Source organism: Lissotriton helveticus, chromosome 2_1 (genome assembly GCF_964261635.1).
Source record: "Lissotriton helveticus chromosome 2_1, aLisHel1.1, whole genome shotgun sequence".
Classification (NCBI taxonomy): Eukaryota; Metazoa; Chordata; class Amphibia; order Caudata; family Salamandridae; genus Lissotriton; species Lissotriton helveticus.
In genome coordinates this window covers 1,109,320,444-1,109,344,807 of record NC_136059.1, presented here as the reverse complement: position 1 = coordinate 1,109,344,807, position 24,364 = coordinate 1,109,320,444, and the positions used below count along the sequence as shown (strand labels likewise).

At 42.0% G+C, this 24,364-nt stretch overlaps 1 protein-coding gene and 1 long non-coding RNA gene across 3 annotated transcripts in view; one reads left to right on the top strand and one right to left on the bottom strand.

Annotated features, from left to right (window-relative positions):
* Nucleotides 1–24,364, top strand: part of ERMP1 (endoplasmic reticulum metallopeptidase 1) — a 689,629-nt gene that overhangs the window by 496,618 nt on the left and 168,647 nt on the right. For both annotated transcript variants that reach the window (XM_078675921.1, XM_078675920.1), the window contains one exon: nt 20,328–20,502. In XM_078675921.1, coding sequence (XP_078532047.1) covers nt 20,328–20,502 — 175 coding nt within the window. The remainder of the gene's footprint in view (nt 1–20,327; nt 20,503–24,364) is intronic.
* On the bottom strand, nt 3,901–4,328 carry LOC144819611 (uncharacterized). The gene is made up of 3 exons (XR_013607482.1): nt 4,284–4,328; nt 4,047–4,130; nt 3,901–3,959 (listed from the first exon to the last, which is right to left on the bottom strand). It is a non-coding gene; the product is annotated as an uncharacterized LOC144819611 (long non-coding RNA).

Here is a 24,364-nt window from a genome sequence, read left to right as displayed (position 1 = left end):
CCTTTACCCATGTTCCTGGTGTACGGGAAAGGAGGGGTGGCTGTCTATGTACTAGCAGTGTGGTTTTTCGGGGCTCTGCCCTGTTCCCCTTCTGTCCCTGCCTTTGGACACCACAGTGTTGTGCTGCTCTTTATGGTGTCTTCCTCTTTTCTATTCTTTTGCACACTGTTCCCATGCTCCTACAGTTTTGGTCTGTTGGCCCCGCCTTGTGGTGCGATAAAGTTCTATGAAGAAAACTGATGTGGGTGCGCCGGGGCGGGGCTTATGTGACCTTGCTGATGTCACGTATGCGGACGATGCCTGGGTGAAGTCGCGTGATGCTGCATCGGCGCACAGGATTGCTGTGGCAAAAAGTTTCCGAATCCAGTCTGTCGCCAGGGGATAATTCTACGTAAAGGAAACTGCGGATAGAATTCTCTACCAGATGCATTGTTACCGAAGGTAAGTAACTCGTACGTCAAACCAAAACCAAAAAAGACAACCATTTCGATCCTACCTGATCGCAATTATCGGACTCCCACCTGCATATCCTCAGATCAATAGATTGCCTCCAAAATGCCAACCGAAGAGCCCCAGTTGAGACACGCAGCTGCCATGAAGGTCAGGTCGATTAGCTGAAAACACCTTTGGCCTCAAGTCTCTTTTTGCGGGGCGCCCCCGCGTTTGTCTCGTCGAAAAGACCTCCTCCTGGTCCAGCTGCGGTCTTCAATGGGGCCCCACGTTCAACGCCAATTGTAGAAGTGAGATTTCTATCAGTCTCACTGGTGCAGGGACACCCTCTGTCTACGGGTTCACAAATGAGGATCAATAATGGAGTGGAAACAAAATACAAGTTTATTACACTCACGAGAGCTATCCCATCATTCAGACACTGCAAGTGCCCGAGGGAGGGAACTGATCAGCACAAGTTCAAACACGGTATTTATACAGTTTGGTGCCTCATGAAACACATTGGAAACCACTTTGTCATGAAATTCAGACTACTAACTCCTGATAAACCCCCACCCACGTCATCTTTGTAGGTAGGCAAGGGAGGTTACAGGCGTTGGTGGGCTTACAGATGGGCAGGGCCTCTACTCTGGCACAAACGTATTATCAGCACAACCAGCTTTTCAGTGAACACGTAACTCCTGACTTTGCAAAAAGTTTCCGTAGAAACACAAAATGGGTGTTCACAGACAAAATGGTGGAGAGCAGGGGATAATTTAACAGAATACATGTTTTACCAGTTAACAGGGTCTTTGAACCAGCCTTGGCAGTAAGATTTGCAACTCCTTCCACTCCCAGAGAGAGAAAAAAAACAGTTTATCGGGACACGTCATTAAAACATAGACAAACAATACAACTCAGTAAAAAAACACAATACATTTATGAAATCACCACCCTAGAAAACCAGAGCTTATAATTTCATGATAAAGAACAGCTTAATTCTCAAAACATTTCGCCCTATATTTAAAGAATAATTGTTCGAAGCCTATAGACAGTATCTGATATTTGATAAATAAGGGTTTTAAAAACTTAATTTGCACTGAATTAAAATACAAACAATCCATCAAAATAAGGCATCTGGTCCACTTCTTTAGGCCACATGGGCACACCCCAGTGTAGATTTGCCAGCTTTTATACCACTGTTGATCCGAATGTATAGGATTACACCCCTGCTGAAATTTGAGCAATTCTAAATTATACTTTTGATCAGGCAAGCTGAACATATATGGTAAAAGATCTACATGCCCCAGGGATTTATGGTTAAGAATAATAGAAGGTTTATTTGACAGATATTTTATATCAAGATTTGCAGAAACAATGGCTGCTGACTCCTTCATTAAGCGTTTAGAGACAAAGGGATCACATTTTGACCCCAGGTAGTAAACGGCATTTTGAACTCATTAAAACCTATTAACAGCTGCTCTGGCCCATTGCCTTTCACGGACGAGGATCTCTTCCCAAAACAACTTTGAAAATTTGGGAGGCTGATCCCTCTGAGCTAGTTGGTTTAAAAACCTAACTAAGCGGATACCAGCTAAATGCCCCGAAGTTAAACTGAATTTACAATGGATCCCTTGAACCAATGAGCATTTTGGTAAGCGCAGTAATCTTTTTAGGGCAGTCCCTTCGAGGGCACCCCAAGATGTTTTTGGTCCTAGCAAAAAAACTCTGCCCCATGCAAAGATTTTGCTACTTTAAGCTTTCATTAGAGGGGCCCATGACAATCCACCATCATTTTGGTTCCATTTTACAAGCAAGCACGCTTGGAGCAAGATTCAGGTGTTTGCATAGTCAATATTGGACTCCCATCTCTGATTACTTGAGAACGTGAGGCCCAAGTATTTATAATGGTTCACAATATCAATCTGATTTGAACCTATGTACCATTACAACTCTTACCCTCCCAAACAGAATCTTTGTTTTCTCAAGATTTACCGATCATTGATTTTCCATACAATAAAGACCAAAGGCTTCTTCTAATTTCCTCTGGAGACCCATAAAAGCACAATCAGGTCATCCTCATGTAATAATACAAGATAATTAGGGAGTCACCCTTTATGGCGAAAAAGGGAATGGGTTTATAGTCAGAAAAATAAATTAAAGATTTTCCCTTTTCCTGATTGTAGATGATAGAGCGGACTGCAGTATACAGCCCTTCTATCACTGCGTATAATTGGCAGCTGGGGGTATGATCAGGTTTAAAGCACACCACACAGTAACAAATTTACAGGGGAACTAATCAGTATGGATCATATTCCTTTCTTACTTAAACATGCATAGTTGTAACAAAATTCAGGGATATATGAGTGGTAAGACAAGAGGTATTGCTCAAATAATAGAGGTTAGGTTGATTTAAGCCAGTATATTTATTTATCACAAAACTGATATTATACATTTTATTAACATTTCATGAAAACAAAATATCATCCATTTTATACAAAGGCATAGTCATAAAACATTTTCTATTAAAAATTATACTTAAAAGAAAAAGCACAACAAACTGTCGACGCGGCGTTTCGGTGAACAAGTTGAACACCTTCTTCAGGACAATGCTTTCTATGGTTAAAACAATCTATAGAGAAGGATGTAAACAGAAAAACTTTGTTACTAAGCATTCTATTCAACAGACCTCTTTATTCCATTTCTTAAAAAACGGTAACTATTCCAGTTAGTATTACCTCTGTCTTCTAAACATCTCTGTTTATACTTTACATGTCATTTCATTCAACAATAAGAATATTCAACTGCAAGGGGGCATCATCTATACAAATCTATGAAAAAAATAGCTATTTTAACTTCTACCATTTGTTGCCCCGTGGTGTCTCATTTCTTGATCAACTTTAGTATCCAGGTTTCGCATGCTAAACCATAAGATTCTCATTTTAGCTTTATTATATTCGGCTCTATGGTGTATATCCACCAAATATTACTGGTATAATTATATTGTACCATTGTGATGGTCCTCTTGGAGTAATCATCATAAAAACGATAGTTTGCTATAAATCGTAGGCTCGACTTACTTTATATTCTACAAGGCAGGGTTTTGTATATCTTCTCTGCTGTTGAAGTTATTTCTCAAGCTGCTGGTTATTCATTACCAAATGTTAGCTATGGGAACAGAGATATCTTCACTGATTATTGATCGCTTACTTGGTACATTTAAAGCGACAATGGTAAAGAACATTTTTTTGCTGACCTTTGATTAGATAAACTTAGTCCTAGTTGGTATTTTTTCTTTTTCCTTTTTTGCTGAACAGAAAATTCCCCTTCTGTGTTGTTTATTAAGCTATTTATCTGTTCTGTTTTGGACTGCAACAAGTAAAAGTAATCAAAAAAGGTAACATTTTTATAATTTTTATAACTGTCCAACCCTATTTGTTGTTACAGGGAGTTTCAATTGATAACTCTTACCTCAAGTATGTTATGCTAGGGGTCTTTAACAGGTTAGGTGTGGTTTGAGCATCAGATAACTGTAGAAAACATAACCATGCGTTATTAGGTGCCCGCTTCTAACAGAAATAAATTCCATTATTCTTACTCTTCATTATCCGTATTACCTTTTAATTATTAACTGTGAGCAACCTTCTCCTTTTCTGGTTGATCAGCTTCTTGCTCTCCCTGCTGTTATATTCTCATGGATTCTATTTATCAAAAAATAGAAAAGATCAAATTTTATTCTAAAGGTCCCTTCTCATAGATTCAAGAAGAAGTTTTAAGAATAAGGCACTAATTCCTTATTTTTTTAGTTGATTAACCTAAGGTTAAAACTACTATTTGAGAGGGCCATCACTTACTTGTAACTTTCCTCGAAGCTACTTCCACACCGTCCTGCGTCTGGGCTGCAACTGAGATCGTAGTTCAGTTTTGCTCTCTTACTTATACTCTGGTTGATTGAATAACAAGCACCTAATTGATTCTAATTAGGAGAGTTTTGAGCGTTTGCCAGGCCTTATTCCTGTGAACACTTCGGCCATCTTGGAATATGTTCTACCTGTTTGTTTTAGATCTTTCTTGCCCAGGTTAGTGTTCTATATTAATACATAGACCTGCTGTTTTAGATTCCACTTTTCTTCGCTCTTACAGTAAACGATCAGACAGGATCAAAAATACATTGTTGATACCATCACGGAGGTTCTAGCTTCACGTCTTTTAAATATTCATTTAACTAGAATTGTTTGTTTATTAATTTACTAATCAATTTTACTCAGGAGAATTGCTGTTTTTGCCTATTCCGCTGTTCCTATGTACTTTGATGGCTGTTTAAATGTCTCGTTGGGTTCTACTCATACGCGATCTTTTTATGCCTGGTTGTGCCATCTTGGAATGGGTTAGATTTATATTATGTTGCCTGGTTCTGCCATCTTGAAGTGGGATGGGTTGCCTATTTTGCGGTATATTCAATGACTACTTATCATGTCCGTCGAACATCCGCGCTCTATTTTGTATATAAAGGAGCCTGCGGTAGTGTTTTGGGGCCTACGGGTAGATTCTAATTTACCGCACTGAGATAAACTCGATTGTCAAAGTCAAATTCTATACCCCGCCATCTTAGAGTGTCTGTATTTTCTATATATACGGTTAATTCTAAATTAGTTGTTCCGGAATGGATATTGATATTTGGTTTATGTCTATAAATACCATGGTTTGCAGATTATCGAGATTATACTGAGTGTTATTAATCAAGTTGATCTAATTTTTCGCAGAGATCCAATGTAAGCTAGCTTAAGTTGATGTTATAATTCCTTATCTGCTGTCATTGATTGTAAAGAGAATGATGATTACTTTTTAGTTACACTGATCAGGGTGAAAGACATACAGTATATATATATATATATATATAATATATATATATATATATATATATATATATGTCACTCTGTTATTAACTAATATCAAGTTTTTACCCGGTTTTTGACAGGTTTTTACAGATATGGGTAGGTATATAGAACAAAATGGAGCATGTATTCAGAGGATTCTCTCCCATTCCTCCCTGTTTAAACCATTTTTAAAAGTCTCAAATTTAGACATTTAAAACTGCTCCCTTTTTTCCGTTTTGTATTTAGATCACCTCCTCTTTTGTTTAAGTTTACTGCCTCTAGTACACACCACCTAATTTCATCTTCTTTGTGGATTTCACCCATCCAATGTTCCACTAATGGTTCATTTGCTCGCTTTGTTCTGATCGCTGATCTATGTTCGTTGAGCCTTTCTCTCGGTCTCCCCAACGCATGCTTTTTCACATGGGCATTGGATCATCTATATTACGTTTTTTGTTCTACAATTGACTAATTTTTGTTGTTTGTGATTAATTCCCTTATATGTGATCATGGGTCCTTTTATCATCATGTTGCAGTTTTTACAGGTCCCGCAGGGAAAGTTCCCCACAATGTTTTTCCCATCTAAAGTTCCTATCTTTTTAGATTCCCCATCTGGGTAGGTCTGTACTAGACAGTTTCTAATTGTTCTATTGCGTCTAAACGCATAAATAGGTTTTGGAATTGGGCTGGTTTTTCCATTATCCAATAGCTTCCAATTCCTATTTATCAAATTTTTCACCTTGTTGGTTATGTTTGTGAAATTAGTTACACACACTATTTTTTTGTCTTCATCTTCTGTCTTTGTTTGGGTTCAAACACTCTCCCTATTGTAATATTTTGCTCTTTTGTAAGCCTTCTTGATCATCTTTTTCAGATAACCTCTTTCGATAAAGTTGTTTTTTAGGACTTCTGCATGTTTCTCGAATTACTTTTTATCCGTACAATTCCGCTTGACTCTAAGAAATTGACCAAAGGGTATATTGTTACGTTGGCTAGCCGGATGGTTACTTTTGTAATGCAACATAGTGTTGCGATCTGTGGGTTTTCGATAGAGCTCCACTTTTAGTTTACCTTGCACATCTTTTATTTTTATATCCAGAAAATTGCAGCTTTTATTACTGTATGAGGATGTAAATTTAAGATTGTCATCCCCCAGGTTTATCCATTCAATAAAAACTTTTAAATCCTCCTCATTTCCTTTCCAGATGAAGAACACATTGTCAATGAAGCGGGACCACCTATCCACATTTTCGAAGAAAGGGGCCGCTTCATTGAAGATGTGTACCTCCTCAAATGCTGCCACGTAAAGGCATGCTAGACTTGGGGCGCAAGTAGCACCCATGCTCGTGCCCTTCGTTTGTTTGAAGTAGTCCTCTTTGAATAACATTTTTTTTATTTTTCTGAATTATTTCTACACAATTGACTATGAATCTTGAATGTTCAGTTAATTCATCTTGGTGGTCTTTTAAGAGATTTTTAATCATGGCTATGGTAGCATCTTGCGAAATGTTTGTGTATAATGCCTCTATATCTAAGGTCACTAGCCACTCTTTTTCCGTATTATAAGGTGTATTTTCAATTTTCTCTATCATGTGCGTTGTGTCTTTTATATAGGCTTTTTGTGCCATCACCAAGGGTTGGATGAACTTACCTACAAATTGGCTTAACGGTTCAGTTAGCGGTTTTAAACTAGACACTATGGGCCGCATAGGGGGGTTTGTTATACTTTTATGTACTTTTGGCAGCCCGTATATGGCTGGTATTGTTGGAGTGTCATTGCGCAGGTAGTTGTATTCTTCCTGCGAGATAACCTCATCCTCCAGGGCATAATTCAAAAGTCTAATAATCCGTATGTCCAGTTCCAACCATTCCTCTCTATTGCTTGCTGAATAATGTGTAACATTATTCAAAAGATTTTTCATTTTAGTCTCCTAATCTATTGTATCCATGACGACAATGCTGCCACCTTTGTCGCCCGGCTTGATGGTAATTTCCTTGCACTGTTCTAGAGTTTTTAAAGCCATTTTTTCTTGGTAAGTCAAATTGTGATTGATCCATTTAATTGTGGAAAAGATGTCTTCTAGGCCTTTTTCCACAACTTTTTCAAATAACTCTACTTCTTTGCCTACCATGGAAGCTGTGGGGGTCCATGTGGATTTGGGTTTCAGGCCTGATTTATTTTCTGTTTTACGTTTCTTTCCCCTCAAAGAATTTTTTAAATCTTATTTTCCTGAATAATGCTCTAATGTCTCTCTAGATTAAATTTGTCCGGGGGTTCGGATATGGCAAATCCCAAACCTTTTTCTAGTAATTTGGTTTCATCTATGTTAAGGACTCTACTGGATAAGTTTATAACTATATCTTTTGTGGCTAATCCCAATTCTTTTGTGACCGTGTTTTCATGTAAGGACGTTGTTGCCCTTGGTTCTGGGTAAAGGGACCTCTCCCTCGTCCTCTCCCCCTTCCTGTCGAGCTTTGATTCTGTTTGCGTCTCTCTAAAAAAGACAGACTGTCCCTATTTGTATTATTGGTCACTTCTTTCTCTCTAGAAGTTTGGTGTTCCTGTGCTCCTTCATTCTCTGACTCGCTACTGGTGTAAGAAGAGTCTGAGAAGGTAACTCCTTTCCTAGGACCATTTCGTCTATTATTTTGCCAAGTTCTTCTTTGAATTGGATCTTCCCTTTTCTTTTCATAATAGTCTTTTTGTAAATAGGGGAAAGTTATTTCAGGGTTATATCTTTCAATATCTTTTCTAAGTTTGTTACTTTTTTTGTTGATTATCAAAAATCAAAACGAACTTTATTCGGTTTTTCATATTTGTAGAAATACCATAAAAGTTCATATATACATTATTTATACAATTTCTTTTTTTTTTAAAACGGTTAAAATCGGTTTGTCATTTTACTGTACAATTAAAACAAAATTTACATATAATTCGTAATTCATACAAAGATTACCAGAACATAGTATGCCATTAAAGTATTCATTTTTTATCTATTTGTGTTCTTGGTATACTATCTCTTTCAGTTTGGATCAATCAGCACCCTACGATTAGAAATACATAGTTTGTTTTATCAGAGGTTGGTACGATGGAGAATACAAAATTTAAGAAAACACACTATCATTTTTGCTACACTTTCATCTTCAAGATACTGAAGCGCCAGATAAGCTGGACGACATTGGCGCATCCCCAGGGTTCTCAGTAAAGGCACTATCCATCGTCTGCGTGGTGTACTGTAGAACTTGCAGAAAAAGAGTACATGTATGGTGGATTGTGCCGAAATAGAATCACAGGGGCAAGGCGATGAGTTTGATGACCAGTCATTTTGAGAGGGGAAAGATACAATTCGATGAAACGTATTAAATCTAAAACGAGTCAACAAAGATTTTTCATATTGATTTAATCTATATATTAAATATGGTTCCATAGAAAATACAGTCTGAGCTAAAAGACCCTGCTGGACTGAAGATTTCCTTATCTCTTTTAGCAAACGCAGCTGCCCCAGATGTGACAGGCAGGTTTTCTTCAGGTCTGATTTTGAGATTTCTGCTATTGTTGACGGTTCTAGGAAGAATTTTTCGTGGCCTAGATCTTTCAAAAAAGCCTTGACATATGTCAACCATTTTATCTTCCCCATGTTATCAAGTTGCAGAATGTCCTGTACAATTGATATTGTTAGATGGTATTGCTCCGTTACCCATATGCGTCGCCATAACATAACTGGTTGAGTTTTTATAATATCAGATATATAGTCTACCCCCAGCTCAAGATGGCACCCGTATGTGGTGGAGCTCTTCGGGACTGCAAGTAAATACCTTAGAAAGGAATTTTCAATTTTCTGCAGAGCATCTGTGTTTACAATTCCCCAGACCCCTCCCCCATATATGGCAGTGCTAACACATTTTGCGTTGTAGATTTTCAACAATTCCGCTGGTGGTCTCTTACCCAATTTTTGTGCAAACGATTTTAGTGCTGTGGTGGCGCTTAAAAAGGCCAGTTTTCTTGCATTAATTGCTTCTCTCCACTTAAATTTTTCATCGATTACAATCCCCAGATATGAAGAGGTTGTAGTTCTATCTAATGCCACACCATTCACATAGATATTCTTAACTTTTCTAGGTTTTTCCCCAGCATGCATTGAGTATGTTTTTTATACATTTATTTTAAGATTCAGGCTTGCCATGAAGGCGCAATATTTATCCAAGACTCGTAACTCGACTGGGGTTCTGGCGAGAATAACTGCATCGTCGGCATATAACAAGGCTGGTATCTGCCGACCACCGATTGCAGGAAGGTCTTTACTGCCCTCGAGCATGGCAGCCTCGAGCCCATTCGTGTACAGGGTAAATAGAAAGGGGGCCAGCACGCACCCCTGTCTGACCCCCTTTTCCACTTTAAAACTGTCCGTTAATTGCCCCTTGATCCCAAATCTCACTCTTCCAGTTGCTCCTGTATATAGTTCACGTAGAAAGTCCACAACTGGGGGGTCTACTTCCATTTGAAGGATGATTTTCTACAGCTTTGAGTGTAGGACACAGTTGAATGCTGCGGTTAAATCCACGTACACCATATATAATGCGGTCCCCTTGGCCTGTATATATTTTCCTGCCAGCAAGGTCAGATTCAATGCCTGATCCACTGTGCCCAACCCCTCTCTGAAACCATATTGTATCTCAGAGATGATGTTCTGGTTGTTTGTCCACTCCTGGAGACGGTCGAGAAGGATACGACCAGCCATCTTTCCGAGCGAATCCAGGAGTGAAATAGGTCGATAACAGGATGGACTGTTTCGGTCCCCTTTTTTAAATATAGGGACCAATATCGACGTTGACCATGATTCCATTAAACCCTCCTCTTTAGTGGCATTTAGCACATTAGTCAGTATTGGGGACCACAGATCTAGATTATATTTAAAGAGGTCCACTGGGACCCCATCTGGTCCTGGAGCTTTACCTAATTTCGAATCTTTTATTGCTTTTACTACCTCGTCATGCGAGAATTGTAAAGCTATGGGGTAGTTGACCTGGGACAGGGGATCTACAAATTCAATTCCCTGGACAATCTCATTACTAAAGACTTTGGAAAAGTGATTCACCCATTCCCTGGCATCAATAGCGACGTCTAGGGAAGGTGAATCTATCCTTTCTGACAAAAAGGGGATCTAACTATTTGCCAGAAGGCTGCGCTATCCTTTAATTCGGTACTTTTGCAGAGTTGATTCCATAGGTCAGCTTTTACTTCCTTCTTCCTTGTTTTTAAGGCTGGCGCATATGCTTTTCTTAGTCTAACAACCTCCCCTCTGTCTCTCTTCTCTCTAGTCAGTGCCTCCTTTAACTGTGAGTATGCTTTAGTACACGCTGGGCTAAACCAGCCCTTTTTTTTTGGTCTGTTTTGTTTCTGTGTTCTAGTAAGTTCTTTCCTTCTATTTTCTAAAATAATATCGTAGCTAGCCAGAACCTGTTTTGGAGATGTCAGAGAGTCGAGACATTTTGCTATAGCTTGTTGGCTTTGTCTAACTATTTTTATAGTAGTTAGTCCTTGATCAATTTTTCCCCATTTTAATGTAAAGCCATTTAGGCGGTCTATTTCTAGCTCCTGCTGGTCTAATAAGTTCATTTTTTCATGATCGTCAAAGAATTTTGGTTCAGATAAAGCAATTGTAATAGGGAAGTGATCACTAAGTGGGTTTTTTATCACTTCAAAGATTTCGATGTTTGACGCTTTACATATAGACACCAAGACATAGTCTATCAGGCTCTCTTGGCCCCTGCCATGGAATGTTGGAACAAATGTGGCTGGCAGAATCTTTAACTCATTTGCAAAACCCAGCTCTAGCTCCATCATGATCTCATTCATTTTATCACCTTCTGTTGTATGTAAAAAGTGGGTTATATTATTTTCATCTTCGTCATTAATCCCACAGTTATTAGTGTTGTTATTTCTGCATAAATGCAGGTTGAAGTCTCCACCCCAAATTAAAGTAAATGATTTCTTTATATACTTTGTCCGAAGATTTTGCAGAAGAAGGGAATTCTCACTTATTAAGTTAGTTAAATCGTTTGAGTTCAGATTATTATAGAAGTTTACTATTACGTAGACCACTTGTTTGGTTCTTTGTAATATTATTAGTTGGTAATTCTCTTCTAACTTCAGGGGGGAAATAGCCTCACATTGCAGAGTAATCGCGATGTACGTAATTAGACCGCCTTTACTTCTACCGGAGGTTGATCTCTTCGCTTCGGAGAAGTACGTCTTATATCCAGGTATGTGTATCGGCTCACTGGCCCAAGTTTCCTGGAAGCAAACTATATTGCTCTGGTTTAATTGGTTTAACAAGTTGTTATTGGTGTGTTTTGCAAACAAGCCTGCTTTATTCCAAAATGTGAGATGTAGCTTACAGTCAAATAGTTCGGAATTAGGTGGAGTCGTTTGGGCCTGTAGATTGTCCAATAGGATAGATTTAATGGGGATTGTTGGTGGTTTATCGTTTTCATCTAAGGGGTATTGACCCGAAGTAGTTACAGGATGTATTCCAAGAGTAGTTACTAGATTTTTTTCTTTAAATGCGTCTCCTATATTTATTGTGCGAATGTTATCCCCTGCCCTCTGGTCACAATTCAGTCAATCATTATAATCTAGCCCAGATAGTGCATTAAATCTGTTATTAGTGGGGAGATTATAAAAATTGCATAGTTCCACATGAGGTTGCCGCCAATGGTCATTTTTAGGGCTCGCTGGTACTGCATCCGAAGGATGCGTCCAGCTGGAGCCTTTTAGTTGCCCGTCTCGGGGGAATGAGGGACAAAAGGGTGTTACGAGCGTTTCTACCAGATTGGTGTGCGCGAACGCTCACGTTCGTCCCGCGCCGTGCACATGCGCGCGCATATACACAGACAGACAGACACTCGCTCACACACACCCCCTCCCCCCCCCCACAGTCACACACACACACAGACTCCAAGACACATACACACACGCATGCTCACACACATACACAGTCCCCGCCGCCGCACACGCGCACACACATGCCCTCCGCCCTCGCAGCTCAGCAACAAGGCGAAGCCCCACTCACCGGCTTCCTTGGTGCGGCGGCTGTCCTCTCATCGGCAGCTGCAGGGCCCGGCAGCAGGACTCTTCTTCCCTCCTTCGGCACCGGGGCGCAGGGTAGGCTCCTGCCTGCTCCGGTGCTCGAAGTCCGGATCCACGTCCAGTGAGAAGGTGAGTTCCGAGCGGTCCCGGCGCAGGCAGAACACCGTCAGCAGCATACCGCAGCGAACAGTAAATCAACTAGGGGAATCGGAGAATACCGTAGTCCGGTCTGGGAGAAAAGGGACACAGACGGGAAACCTCACGGATGGACAGTGATGGTAGCTGCCTACAGCACTCCTCCCCGAGCCGGTTTTATCAGTCGGCAGTGTGTCTTGTCTCTGCCAGGCGGGGAGGAGGGGGCAACCGGTGTTTTTGGCCAGCGCAGGTTACCGACCTATTGTGAAAGCGAAACGGTGCAGGAGATCCGTCCACATAGCCGACGTCACAGATACAGGAAACGATAGGTTGCGCAAGCGCGTCCCGGTCAGCGGAAGCCGCTGTTCTCGTGTGACTGGGTGCGGCCATGTTATAATTTTGAATACGACATAAATCGGACTTGGGGACGGTGACACTGGCGACTTTACACATAACAGCGACTTTAGTACAATGAAAATATTGACAGGTACAATACAAAACACGGGAAATCTAATATATTACGACTGTCCAAAAAATAAACTTATGTTGGAAACCATTACAAACTACAGGAACGATGTATTTTAATTATGATAGATGGCTAGCCTGGCCGATCTTAGGAGGAACAAAAGGGCGCCTCAGCTTGTTCTCTTTGGTTGTTTGCTTATTTCAAATGCATTCAATACATGAAAGACCGAGGACTCTGTAAGTCAGGATTGAGGGGCCCTGCTAGAGCTGTGGGGGTCCCGCTGCTCGAACAGCAGAACAAAGGGCGCCGCAAGTCTGGACTAAGGAGCATTGGGGCAGCTTGTCTTTTAAGAAACAGCTTACATGCATTTTAAATTCTAATTCTCGAAGCATCCGTTTTATTTTTAAACTCGGAATAATTCAGTTCCATTATTTGTATAGACTGCCAGTAATTTCCCTGACTTACCCAGGGCCATCATTTGCTGTAAATCAGACTGGGCACTTAGAGGAAGTAGCAAAGCCGGGCGGGCGGGGCGGGGCCGGGCTATGTTGGGTCCAGGGAGCGCTGGGTCCCGGTCAGTCAGCGATCACAGGAAGTGCAGGGTCCCTGTCGGACGGGTGACAGGCTGTGCTGGGTCCCTGTCGGACAGGCTGTCCGGGGTCAGTGCTGTCCGGGTGCAGGCTGTGCTGGGTCAAGGCAGTGCAGAGAACAAGCTGAGCCCCTGCCTGCCCAGTGCTCTGCCCCTGTGCCTCTGGGTCTGTCCTGCGTGGGCTCTGACCCTGGTTGGCGCCTGCGCCCCGGGCCGCTCCGGTGGGGGCCCTGCCCTCTCCTGTGCGGGGCTGCCCTGCATTTCATGCTCGCGATTGTCATGTCTTCGCAACTCGTGGATATATTTCGGGGGCCCTGATCGTGGCCCTGTCCTTGGGGCCTGACCTGCTTCTCATGTTTGTGGAGTCGATTGCTGCCATGGTGAAGGATCCTTGCCAGCTTAGCAGTAGTGCTTCTCCGCCGTGCCCAGGTCATCGTGCCAGGGCACGGGGGCTCCCACTAGGTCCAAGATACGTTTCTGGCTCAAGTTCTCATCTCTAGATAAGGTGTGTGCCCCTGCTCTGTGTGCCCCTGCCCCCGTGTACCCCTGACCCCGTGTACCCCTGACCCCGTATGACCCTGCCCCCATATGACTCTGTGTGCCCCTGACCTCTTGTGCACCCCCCCCTTCCTGCCACTGGGTACAAAGCCAGTGTCTGTTCAAGGGGTGAATGGAGCGGTGATCTCCGTGCCCATCCACCTCTGGGGCTCTCTGGTAGGGAGAAGAGGTGACGGTGCCACCTGTCAGTGAAAGCCACTCGTTGGGGCCCTCTCCTCGGCACCGTGCCCCCCTGTCGCTGCTCCCGTGGCTAGAACACAGTATACAATACAATATCTTCACGCTGGTGAAGCGCCGACCGTGTGTAAACATAATTGCATTGCCTTTTGTGTAGCGCATCCCTGCCCTCTGCTTGGCCCAAAGCGCTGTCTTCGTTGCGCAATTATTAGATGTCTCCCACGAATTATGTATCTAGCACTTCAGTGCCCTGACAAAGTCATGCAGCGCTGCTATTGGCATCGGGCGCATGGTGAGTCCTGTGTGCAGGCAGGCATGTTCTTGTGTGTGTGTGTGTGTGTGTGTTTACAAATGTCTGTGTGCAGGTGTGAATGTATGTGAGAGACTGTGTACAGGCGTGCGCGTATTTATAAGTGTGTGTGTGTGTGTGAAGTTATGCATATAGTGCATTTGGTACAACCTTTAAATAATATAAAAATAATATTAAAATATTTTTTTATTTTATGGATTTTCTTGTTTTAGTTTTTCGGCACCTCGCTGTTTTTTTGCAGTGTCTGGTAGTTTATGATGCCCTCGCCATAAAGCTCGATACAGGAATGCAGAGCAAATGGTCTGCCACTGGCTGTCTGTAAACAGTAACAGTAAGAGACTTATTCAGCTGACCCATGAACTAACCGGGCTGCAATGCAATGCAATGCAGCCTTCAACATTCAGTGTCTGAGTATCTTTACAGGCTACTTGAACGGCCAATATAGGGTGGTATACTAAACGTTAGTGCTATAGATGTAGTATGTACCCTTTGCCTCTGACGTTTTAACAGTACACGGATATCGTCCTCTGTGGACTGCCTTTCGCACAGAACACTAAACACACGCATGTTCATTTCCTCCTTTAAATGTGAACTGATACCACAGTGGGCCGTAATTTTATTTCCTGCCATTCCCTGTGATTCTTTAATGCGACATGTGAAGAAGTGGGTAGGTAGTTTATGACACAAAATTTGACGCCAGACTGGGAAAGTGAATTAAGGTCTCATTTTAAAAAAAATCAACGTCTTGTTTTGGATGACATTACCCCCAAGACAGGAAAACAGAGCAATGGCTCCTAAAAATCACAGTGACTAAAAACTAATATGAACGTCGCTCCCCATTCGTAACAGTGTATATGTTGGAAAGCATGCAACTCTCACCAACAGATTCTTTAAAGTTAGGGGAAATGAAGTATTCACCACAAAGCATCGATTGGCAATCATGGTATGTTCTGCAACAGAAAACACACTTGGCAAAACATCATATGAATCCATTGCTATAAGGAGTAGCAGTAGTTGATAGCGTCTTATCCCACGTGCATAGACTGTATTTCCTATAACACATTTGCCCCACTATCACATACTAACATTATAAATAACCTTGTTTATATTTATTGCTTTTAAAACAAAAAAGATAAAAAACAATGCCATTTACAATACCAACAACTTTAAACTTTGCTACTGCGAGACCTATTGCATTGCAAATGCTTGTTATGATCATACTGGGGCATTGTGGGAGAATAAGGATGGTGTGTCGAATATGCTTGAATTGGGACTTGATGCCACTGGGCTGGGCCATTCAGGTGATTTAGATTGTTGGTTCTGGTGAAAAAATGAAGACTTAATATTAGTAAAAAAAATGTGAGTCGTGAGAGGGTGCAACGGGGTTATTCACCACGTTCAACTTTGGGGAGATCAGATGTCTATAAAAATAGCCTAGTGGGAGAAGGGTGCTGTTAAAGTCCCATGTAGAGGGTGGGGGTGCACTGGCCAAAGTTTTTTCGGCCCATTGGGGGTTTTTACAATTATACAATCCCCCTCACACTTTTTCCGAAGTGGGCCTACCCATCCCACTCTCTGGGTATGGACAATCTCCCTTGCCCCTTCCATTGGGAAGTTGCAATTAGCAATTAACCAATGTAGGGTCTTGTTCTTAAGGGATATAGGGGTTTCGTCCTGGTCATTCCTGAGTTTCGGGACATTGACCAGGACCAACACATACGCCCCGCATTCAGGCGGCAAATAATGCGTGGAGGTATCTGCCTTGTGTTAGATGCCTCATTATGGACTGGGTGAGCCCTTTGGGGATTTAAACCAGATTTATCAATTAAATTAGATGGAATTCCCTTACTCTGGGTGGTATTTTGCCCCTTCCCTGATTGGGTAGCTGTCTTGATCGTATGTGGGTTAGCATTTTGAATGACAGTGATGTCTGCTGGCGGTTGGTTTGCGGTGGTTCCTTTACAGGGAACTTGTGGAGGTTTGGGGTTAGTAGTTAGAATTGGGACTGAGGGGTTCTTGGGTTTGGGGCATGTAGATTTAGAGGAACTCGTCTTTGATCCCACATTAGTTTGCACCCCAGCGCTTGAAGTGTTTTTAATAGAGGCACTTAGTTCGGCTAGCTGCTTTTCAATTCGTGCAAGTCTGGATTCTATCGGGGACAAATAGATACTGAGAAGGGAACCCATTCTTTCCAGCAGTTGATCTTTTACAGCATTTACGTCAAGTTTGTCCCCTGTATCCAACAAAATCCCTTGAGACTCTTCAGTTAGTATCACTACGGGCACATTTGTCCCCTCTACATTTGGATGCAAGTCAGTGGCGTTCCTGGGCTTTCGCTTTTGCATAATAGGTTTTCTAGCCTTAGGGATGCTAGGCTGTGTTGTGTGTTTAGTGTGTTTGGTGTGTTTCTGAATTGCCCCCTCCCGCCTGCCTCTTAGCTGCCTTGTGGTAACTTCCACTGCTACATCTGGGGTAAGGTTAATGAGCAGATCCGGGGTTCTTTCCAGTTCGATGCGAGATTCTGAATCTGAATCGGTTAGGGGATTTGATGCTGATAAGTTAACCTCGTTTGGTATGGTATGAATGTCAGCACAAGTTTCAATTATAGATCCCGCGTCGATATTTCTAGCATTAACTGGAGTTTTTGCCAAAGCAATGCATCCGAGGGAAGATCGTTTGGCATGGGCTAAATCTTGCGAGACCCTACGCTCCAGGAGTAAGATACCTTGATCTATCGCATCGTTTGCCCTTATTATAAAGTTGTCTATTGGACCTACCACTGAAGCCCCCCTGGATGCTGTTTTACTTCCGCTGCTCCTAGTAGACATTGTATTGGGTAAGAAGTGTGTATGTTGTCCCAAAAAGAGTGTAACTCAAACCCAGTAAGAGCAGATGCTAATATAATGGGTTTGAATCCTCCCACTTTCCCCACAAGGTGACAATAATGGCAAACGTTTTCCTTAAAAAGGAAGGTATTGCAAAAGGCAAGAATAACAGAAAGTGGGCAATTGAAACAAACACAGTACCAATCTAGGCGCAGTTTGAAGCTCAAAATACGGTGCAGTATATAGTTTAGTTATAGTCACTAAAATGTTTTGACAGCTAAAACTGCGACTCTGCAAGATCGGAGGATAACATAAGCAGTATGCCGTGCGGTGTTGATCATAAGTCAACCTAAATTCCCTCGTATGATAGGCCGAGTGTGTAACTGTCCAGCAAAACAAACCAGTATAGGGAGTTGAGTGCAGTAATGACGTACCTTAAAAAGAACGTGAATGGCAATGTTAGGGGGATAAACCCGGCTCGGCCTCTGAGGGCCCGCCCTTGTCCCAGGCTTCTCCCGCGCGCGTCCTCGCGGGACGAGGGGCCACACAGACCTTTATGCGCCTCCTGGCGCGGCTTGATTAACGTGGCGGCAGCGTCGCCTGGAGCTGGACTACAGGGCTGCTGGGAAGTGTAGTTCTGGGCCGGCGGAGGGATCAGAGGGAGGGATGCTGGCGTGTTCTCAGCAGAGCAAAGCCCGGCCGAACAAAGTCTCCCCCAAAACAGCAGCACGGGGTCCTCCGGGCACACAGACCTTTATGCGCCTCCTGGCGCGGCTTGATTAACGTGGCGGCAGCGTCGCCTGGAGCTGGACTACAGGGCTGCTGGGAAGTGTAGTTCCGGGCCGGCGGAGCTAAGCCCGGCCGGTGGAGAGATCAGAGGGAAGGATGCTGGCGTGTTCTCAGCGGAGCAAAGCCCGGCCGAACACAGTCTCCCCCAAAACAGCAGCACAGATTAAAAAATCTTTATATCCCTTAAGGTCTTCCTGAATTTCATCTAGTTTCTTTTTGGCATCTTCAAGTGACGTACTTTCGTTTAATTTTTTTTCCATCTCGTCAAGCTCTCTATTTTCTATAATTAAGGTTTCGGTTGCGGTCTCAATTATTAGTAACAACCAGTCTCGACTACACCTATTAGCTATGAAGGTCCATGTTTCTATGAATTTCCGATCTTTTGTGAACAAACTAGGTTCGTTCCTGACTTGCAGGCCTTTAGGTATAATACCCTTTTTATAGTATTCTACCAAAAACTCTGCATGAAGCTCTGTTCTAATTACTTTCTTTTTTAGGTTCCATAGTTCCTTCCATTTTTCTTCATCGCTTTCTGATATTACTATTGTATTGGTGCTCCTGGTTGAACCATTAATTACTTTATTAAAATGGTCCTCAGAGAAACTAAACGTTTTAAACGAGTCCATAGTTAATTAAGAGCTCTGTGCCAAAGGGCACCTAACTTTATTATGTGAGACTGTGGAACACTCCCCAGTTAACAAACTGTGCTTGTAACAATTCAAAATAGTTATATATAAAGCTAAAATGAGATTCTTATGGTTTAGCATGCGAAACCTGTATACTAAAGTTGATCAAGAAATGAGACCCCACGGGGCAACAAATGGTAGAAGTTAAAATAGATATTTTTGTTCATAGATTTGTATAGATGATCCCCCCCTTGCAGTTGAATATTCTTATTGTTGAATGAAATGACATGTAAAGTATAAACAGATATGTTTAGAAGACAGAGGTAATACTAACTGGAATAGTTACAGTTGGAATAAAGAGGTCTGTTGAATAGAATGCTTAGTAACAAAGTTTTTCTGTTTACATATTTTGTATAGATTGTTTTTAAGCATAATTTTTAATAGAAAATGTTTTATGACTATGCCTTTGTAAAAAATGGATGATATTTTGTTTTCATGAAATGTTAATAAAATGTTTAATATCAGTTTTGTGATAAATAAATATACTGGCTTAAATCAACCTAACCTCTATTATTTGAGCATTACCTCTTGTCTTACCACTCGTATATCCCTGAATTTTGTTAGAACTATGCATGTTTAAGTAAGAAAGGAATATGATCCATATTGATTAGTTCCCCTGTAAATTTGTTACTGTGTGGTGCGCTTTAAACCTGATCATACCCCCCAGCTGCTAATTAAACACAGTGATAGAAGGGCTGTATACTGCAGTCCGCTTTATCATCTACAATCAGGAAAAGGGAAAATCTTTTATTTATTTTTCTGACATCCTCATGTAATAAACACTACCACTTCCAGAACGACTTAAGAATTCAGCCACAATCGGGAGCAGAAGCCTTCCAGAAAAGATTTTCATTGAGGCTAGGGAGCCAAACCAGTGGGGTTCACAGTCCATCTACACTAACCCCTGCTTATTTTTCCAGCTCAATGGCTTTGTTTTAATGTCTGCTGCCTGAGGGTCTAGGTTACAGCTACTTCAAACAGCACCTTGGAGACAACAATTGTATTCCTTTCACTCATTATTGGGCACAGGAAATGGTCTTGATTCATGTGAAAAGCATTTTGTCGCAATTGCTGTCTATAGAAACCTTTAATTGGTGATTTATTTTAGAGGTTTAATAGTATAACAACTTTAGGAAGCTTGCACATGTGGTGCAGCTTCAGGAAGAATCTACTTCAATTGTGTTCACCTCTGCATGGCGTGAACAACAAAGGCTTCTGCTTGGGCACCATGTGATGGGTTTAAAGCACGTGGATAACAACTAAACTACATTTCTGATGTTTGAAAGTATATGGTTATGTTGGTTTTTCAATGTTAACTGATCTGCTAAACAAAGAAATCTCAATTTTATGCAGCAAAAAGTAAGGAAGTAATTTTATCTCTTGCTCTCTTTTTAAGAATTTAAGCGAGCAGTACCTGGGAGACTTGTTCTTCGATGTCTCGTTGGTGGCCTGGTGGTTTATTCTAGTTGTTTTCGTTTACAATGACTTGTGCTCTGCCTACATCTTTGCATTGTGGGTTGCCTTCCCACTGTTAACGAAGCTTGGTAGTCGACGAGAATTCACAGAAAAAGGTAAAACATTGCTATGGATTTCTTGTTTTTTAGGTTAATATGTTCTATTAAGTATTGAGCATGTAATACTTATGTTTTTGTTTCATGCCCACAAAGAGAATAGTGGCTCCCAAATAATGGTTAGCCTCATGTTGCTTCACATACAGTATTATGTTTGCATTAATGTGTGTGTTACATGTATACTTCTAGTCTAAGTATTTTAACTTTTTGTGAAAATGTGCTTTGTTTATATTCAATTACTTGCAAATATTGTCTGTCTCACTTCTTTACCTTCCTTCTTATCCACTTTTTTCTTAAGCTGGCGGACAATTGCTAAACAAAGTAAAAAAAATTCTGAGCAAATAAGTAAACAAAAAAACTGCACTCTAATTGTACACCTGCAGTGTGCATAAATGTCCTATTCTCTTGAAATTCATAATGAATTTTACGAGTTTGTTGAAGGACCTGCCACTACTAGACTCCCAGGAATATTAACTTGCCGTCTTAAGCAGACATTTTACCTCTGTTAAAGACCCTAATGCTGACTTGAAGAAACTCCAGTCTGGTGATTAAATCCAAGATCAGATCATACGAAAATCAGTTCATTTACAACAGTCCAAGGTCCCTGAAAGCACTGAAGTTTGGGATCCCACACAGTTGGGCTTCTGTCCTGCTCACAGCATGGAAACAGTACTGGAAGGAGCCTTAGACAATGTCCGACAAGTGCTAGATGGTGGCAGTGGCACAGCTCTTACTTAGCCATCTTGTCTGCTTTTGGCACCTTCAACCATTCTACTATAAAATAAGAGGGCAAGGGTGAGGATCACAGGACCTCCCCACTCAAACATTAAAAAAATTAAAGATCCTGAGAGGACCCATTCCAAATTAGTTATGAGAATAAAAGTATTAAATCTATCATATGGAATGATGATACAAAAGAAAGATTTCTAATTGAATAGGAAAATGAATATCCTGACCATTGGAAAAACTCTATCGGGCTTGAGAAAATGTAAAACACCCACATGAGTGAGAACAAAATATGAGACACCTCGTGAACACCAAATCGAGGTCCAATACATAGTTTGGAGCACCATCCAGGTTTTCTATTTATTGGTATTTCCAAGCAGGAGGGGATAAGGGTTTACTTATTGCAAAACCATACTTTAGTTAAACAGTGATGTACCACCTCATTGTTTACCTTTTTGGGTGGGTGTTGGAAATTGGGTTACTTGTTGAGGGGGGGTGGATAGTTGAAACCCTACTCTGAACACACGGAGATCGGCTACGGAGTCCTCCAAGGCTCCTCCCTGAGCCCCCACTCTCTTCAATGTCTACATGGCCTACTGTCGGCCATAGTCAGGAATCACGGACTCAACATCGTCTCCTATGGCAGTGACACCCAGCTGATCCTCTCCCTCACCAAAAAACCCACAATCGCCAGAAAACAACTTCCATGAAGGGAATAAGGCTGTTGCTACTAGATGAGAGACCGCTGCCTCAAGCTCAACTCGGACAAAACCGAAGTCCTCGCCCTTGGGCCCAACACCTCCACCTGTTAAGAAGAATCCTGGTGGCCGTCTCTTTAGGACCCCCCCACGGACGAAACCTCAGCATCATAGTGGACTTCACCCTCACGATGAACCGCCAGATCAACTCCTTCTCCTTATCATGGTTCCACACCCTGCACCTGCTCCGATAGACCATCAAATGGATCCCCACCGAGGCCAGAAAGACCATGCACTCATCCAGCAGACTAGACTACGGCAACGCCATCTACACAGGCATCACCCAGAAACTCCTAAGGAAAGTGCAGTACGTTCAAAACACCACAGCCAGACTGGTCCTCAACATTCAATGCTGAAGCCACATCTCCAAACACCTGCGAGATCTTCACTGGCAAACAGTCAACAGAAAAGTCCCATTCAAGATCCTCACACATGCTTACAAATCCCTCCACAATGCTGGGCCAGCATACCTGACATTCGATGTACCCACCAGACCGCTCAGACGAACTGGCCCTCACCACCATCCCCTGCCTCTCCACCTCAGGCAATCCCCATCGCTCATCCAGTTCAGGAAGGATCTCAAGACCTTAAAACCTTCCCCCCCTCCAACACCCCAGCGCCTTGGGACCCTAGCGGGTGAGGAGTTGTGCTTAACAAATACTGATTGATTGATTGACTCAAGCAGCAACTACAATTCTTGTGCGGGTAAAACACAAGCAAAGTCCACATTAACCTATGCTGAACCCTCTGGTACCTTGACACAAAGCAGTCAGGCTTATCTTAAAGGCAAGGTATAAAGTATTTGTACAGCACTTCAAACAGTTATAAAGTGGAAACACCACGCAAGACAAATCCCACACCAATTTAGAAAAGTTGAGTAAAATGTGATAACGTACTTGAGACCAAAATATCCATTCAGTAGAACCGGAGATATGCAGTTTTAAAGATTTCAGGTAAGTAGAGAGCCTAAACCCACAAAGCTCCAGTCCCAGCTATCTGGTTGTTGAGACACGGTGAAAATCACAAGTTGAGGCCGACTGTGATGGAGCGTGGGCCAGATAAATGGACCAGGTTGGTCTAGCTGATAGTTACCTTCAAAAGTCCAGCACGAAAAGTTCGGTTCACGGTGGAAGGAGTCAGAAGGAGCAGCGGGAGCGACATGCATGGTCATCATTGTAGCGTAAAGAGCAGGCTGCTGTAGCATGAAGATCTGTTGTTGTATTTCGATCTAGGACCCTAATTCGATATTCCTAATTTATGCCCTTGTATGGCGATAATAAATAATATCCTTATAAAGGCATAAGAATCATATCCGTATTTAGTCATAGCCCATGCAGTCCAAATTAAGCAAGGCTACTTCCCCAGACTCCTAAAGAGTACAACGCGTTCTTTAAACAAACCAAACCTCCAGCAACCTGGGAAATCCCCATGCTTCTGTTTTGATTTGTCCTAGAACTCCTGCGAGCACTGAAAGAACGGCCAGTTCTTAGTGACATCTTTTATTGACGTCTTATGTCCCACCTTACGTCAAACCCGGCACCTTTCAGGTATAAATATACCAATGTTGCCTTAAGCAAACACATGGTGGTTTGGAGCAGAGCGGCTATCTACTTGCCCGAGAGCCCAGCTGATGCGAGAGCCCGCGGACGCCGCCCCTCCCTTTTGACGCACTGAGAAAGACGCTGTCTTTTTCTCCAGCCAAGAAAATCCAGCTCCGGTGTTTCCAGCCGCCCTCGCGGGTTGCTGGGATATCGAGTCCTGAGAGAGAGATACCGGACCTCCTGCTTTCTATTACCCAGTTACGGAGCTGACTAAACCCTTAAGAGAATTCTTGATTCAGATTCTTGGCCAAACCAACTTAACTTAAACTGCTACTTACTTACTCCTTCCCACGTATTAGGCTTAGGTCAGGTACACCGGGTTAGGCGTATTTAGAAGCACCAGTTGAGTACGTTAGTCAATGTTTTTATGTATGTATATATTTTATCCATTTTAAAGTATCATATGGCTAAGAAACCATATCAATGCTTTTACGGTATTATTTTAGAATACTCCTTTTACTGTACGCACTTTACTTTACCATAAGTATTGCAATTGTGGCAATTCATTTCTCTTGCATGAGGAAGAAGACTGCTCAATAAATAACACCTTTTATTGAAAACGCCCGTCTCTCTATTCTCTGCACTCTGGTGAAACCAGTATGCACGATTGACTGAGTGAAATAGCTGTCTATTGTTTTCACACTACTCTAGAGATTCCCTCTTATTCTGAGGGAGCAAAGTTGTCATGTTATATGGTTGTCAGAAGCTAATCCCTTCTTGTCTATCCAGGGAAGTTAAACTCCTCCTTGTTTATTCGAGAAAGTTTCTAGTGACCTC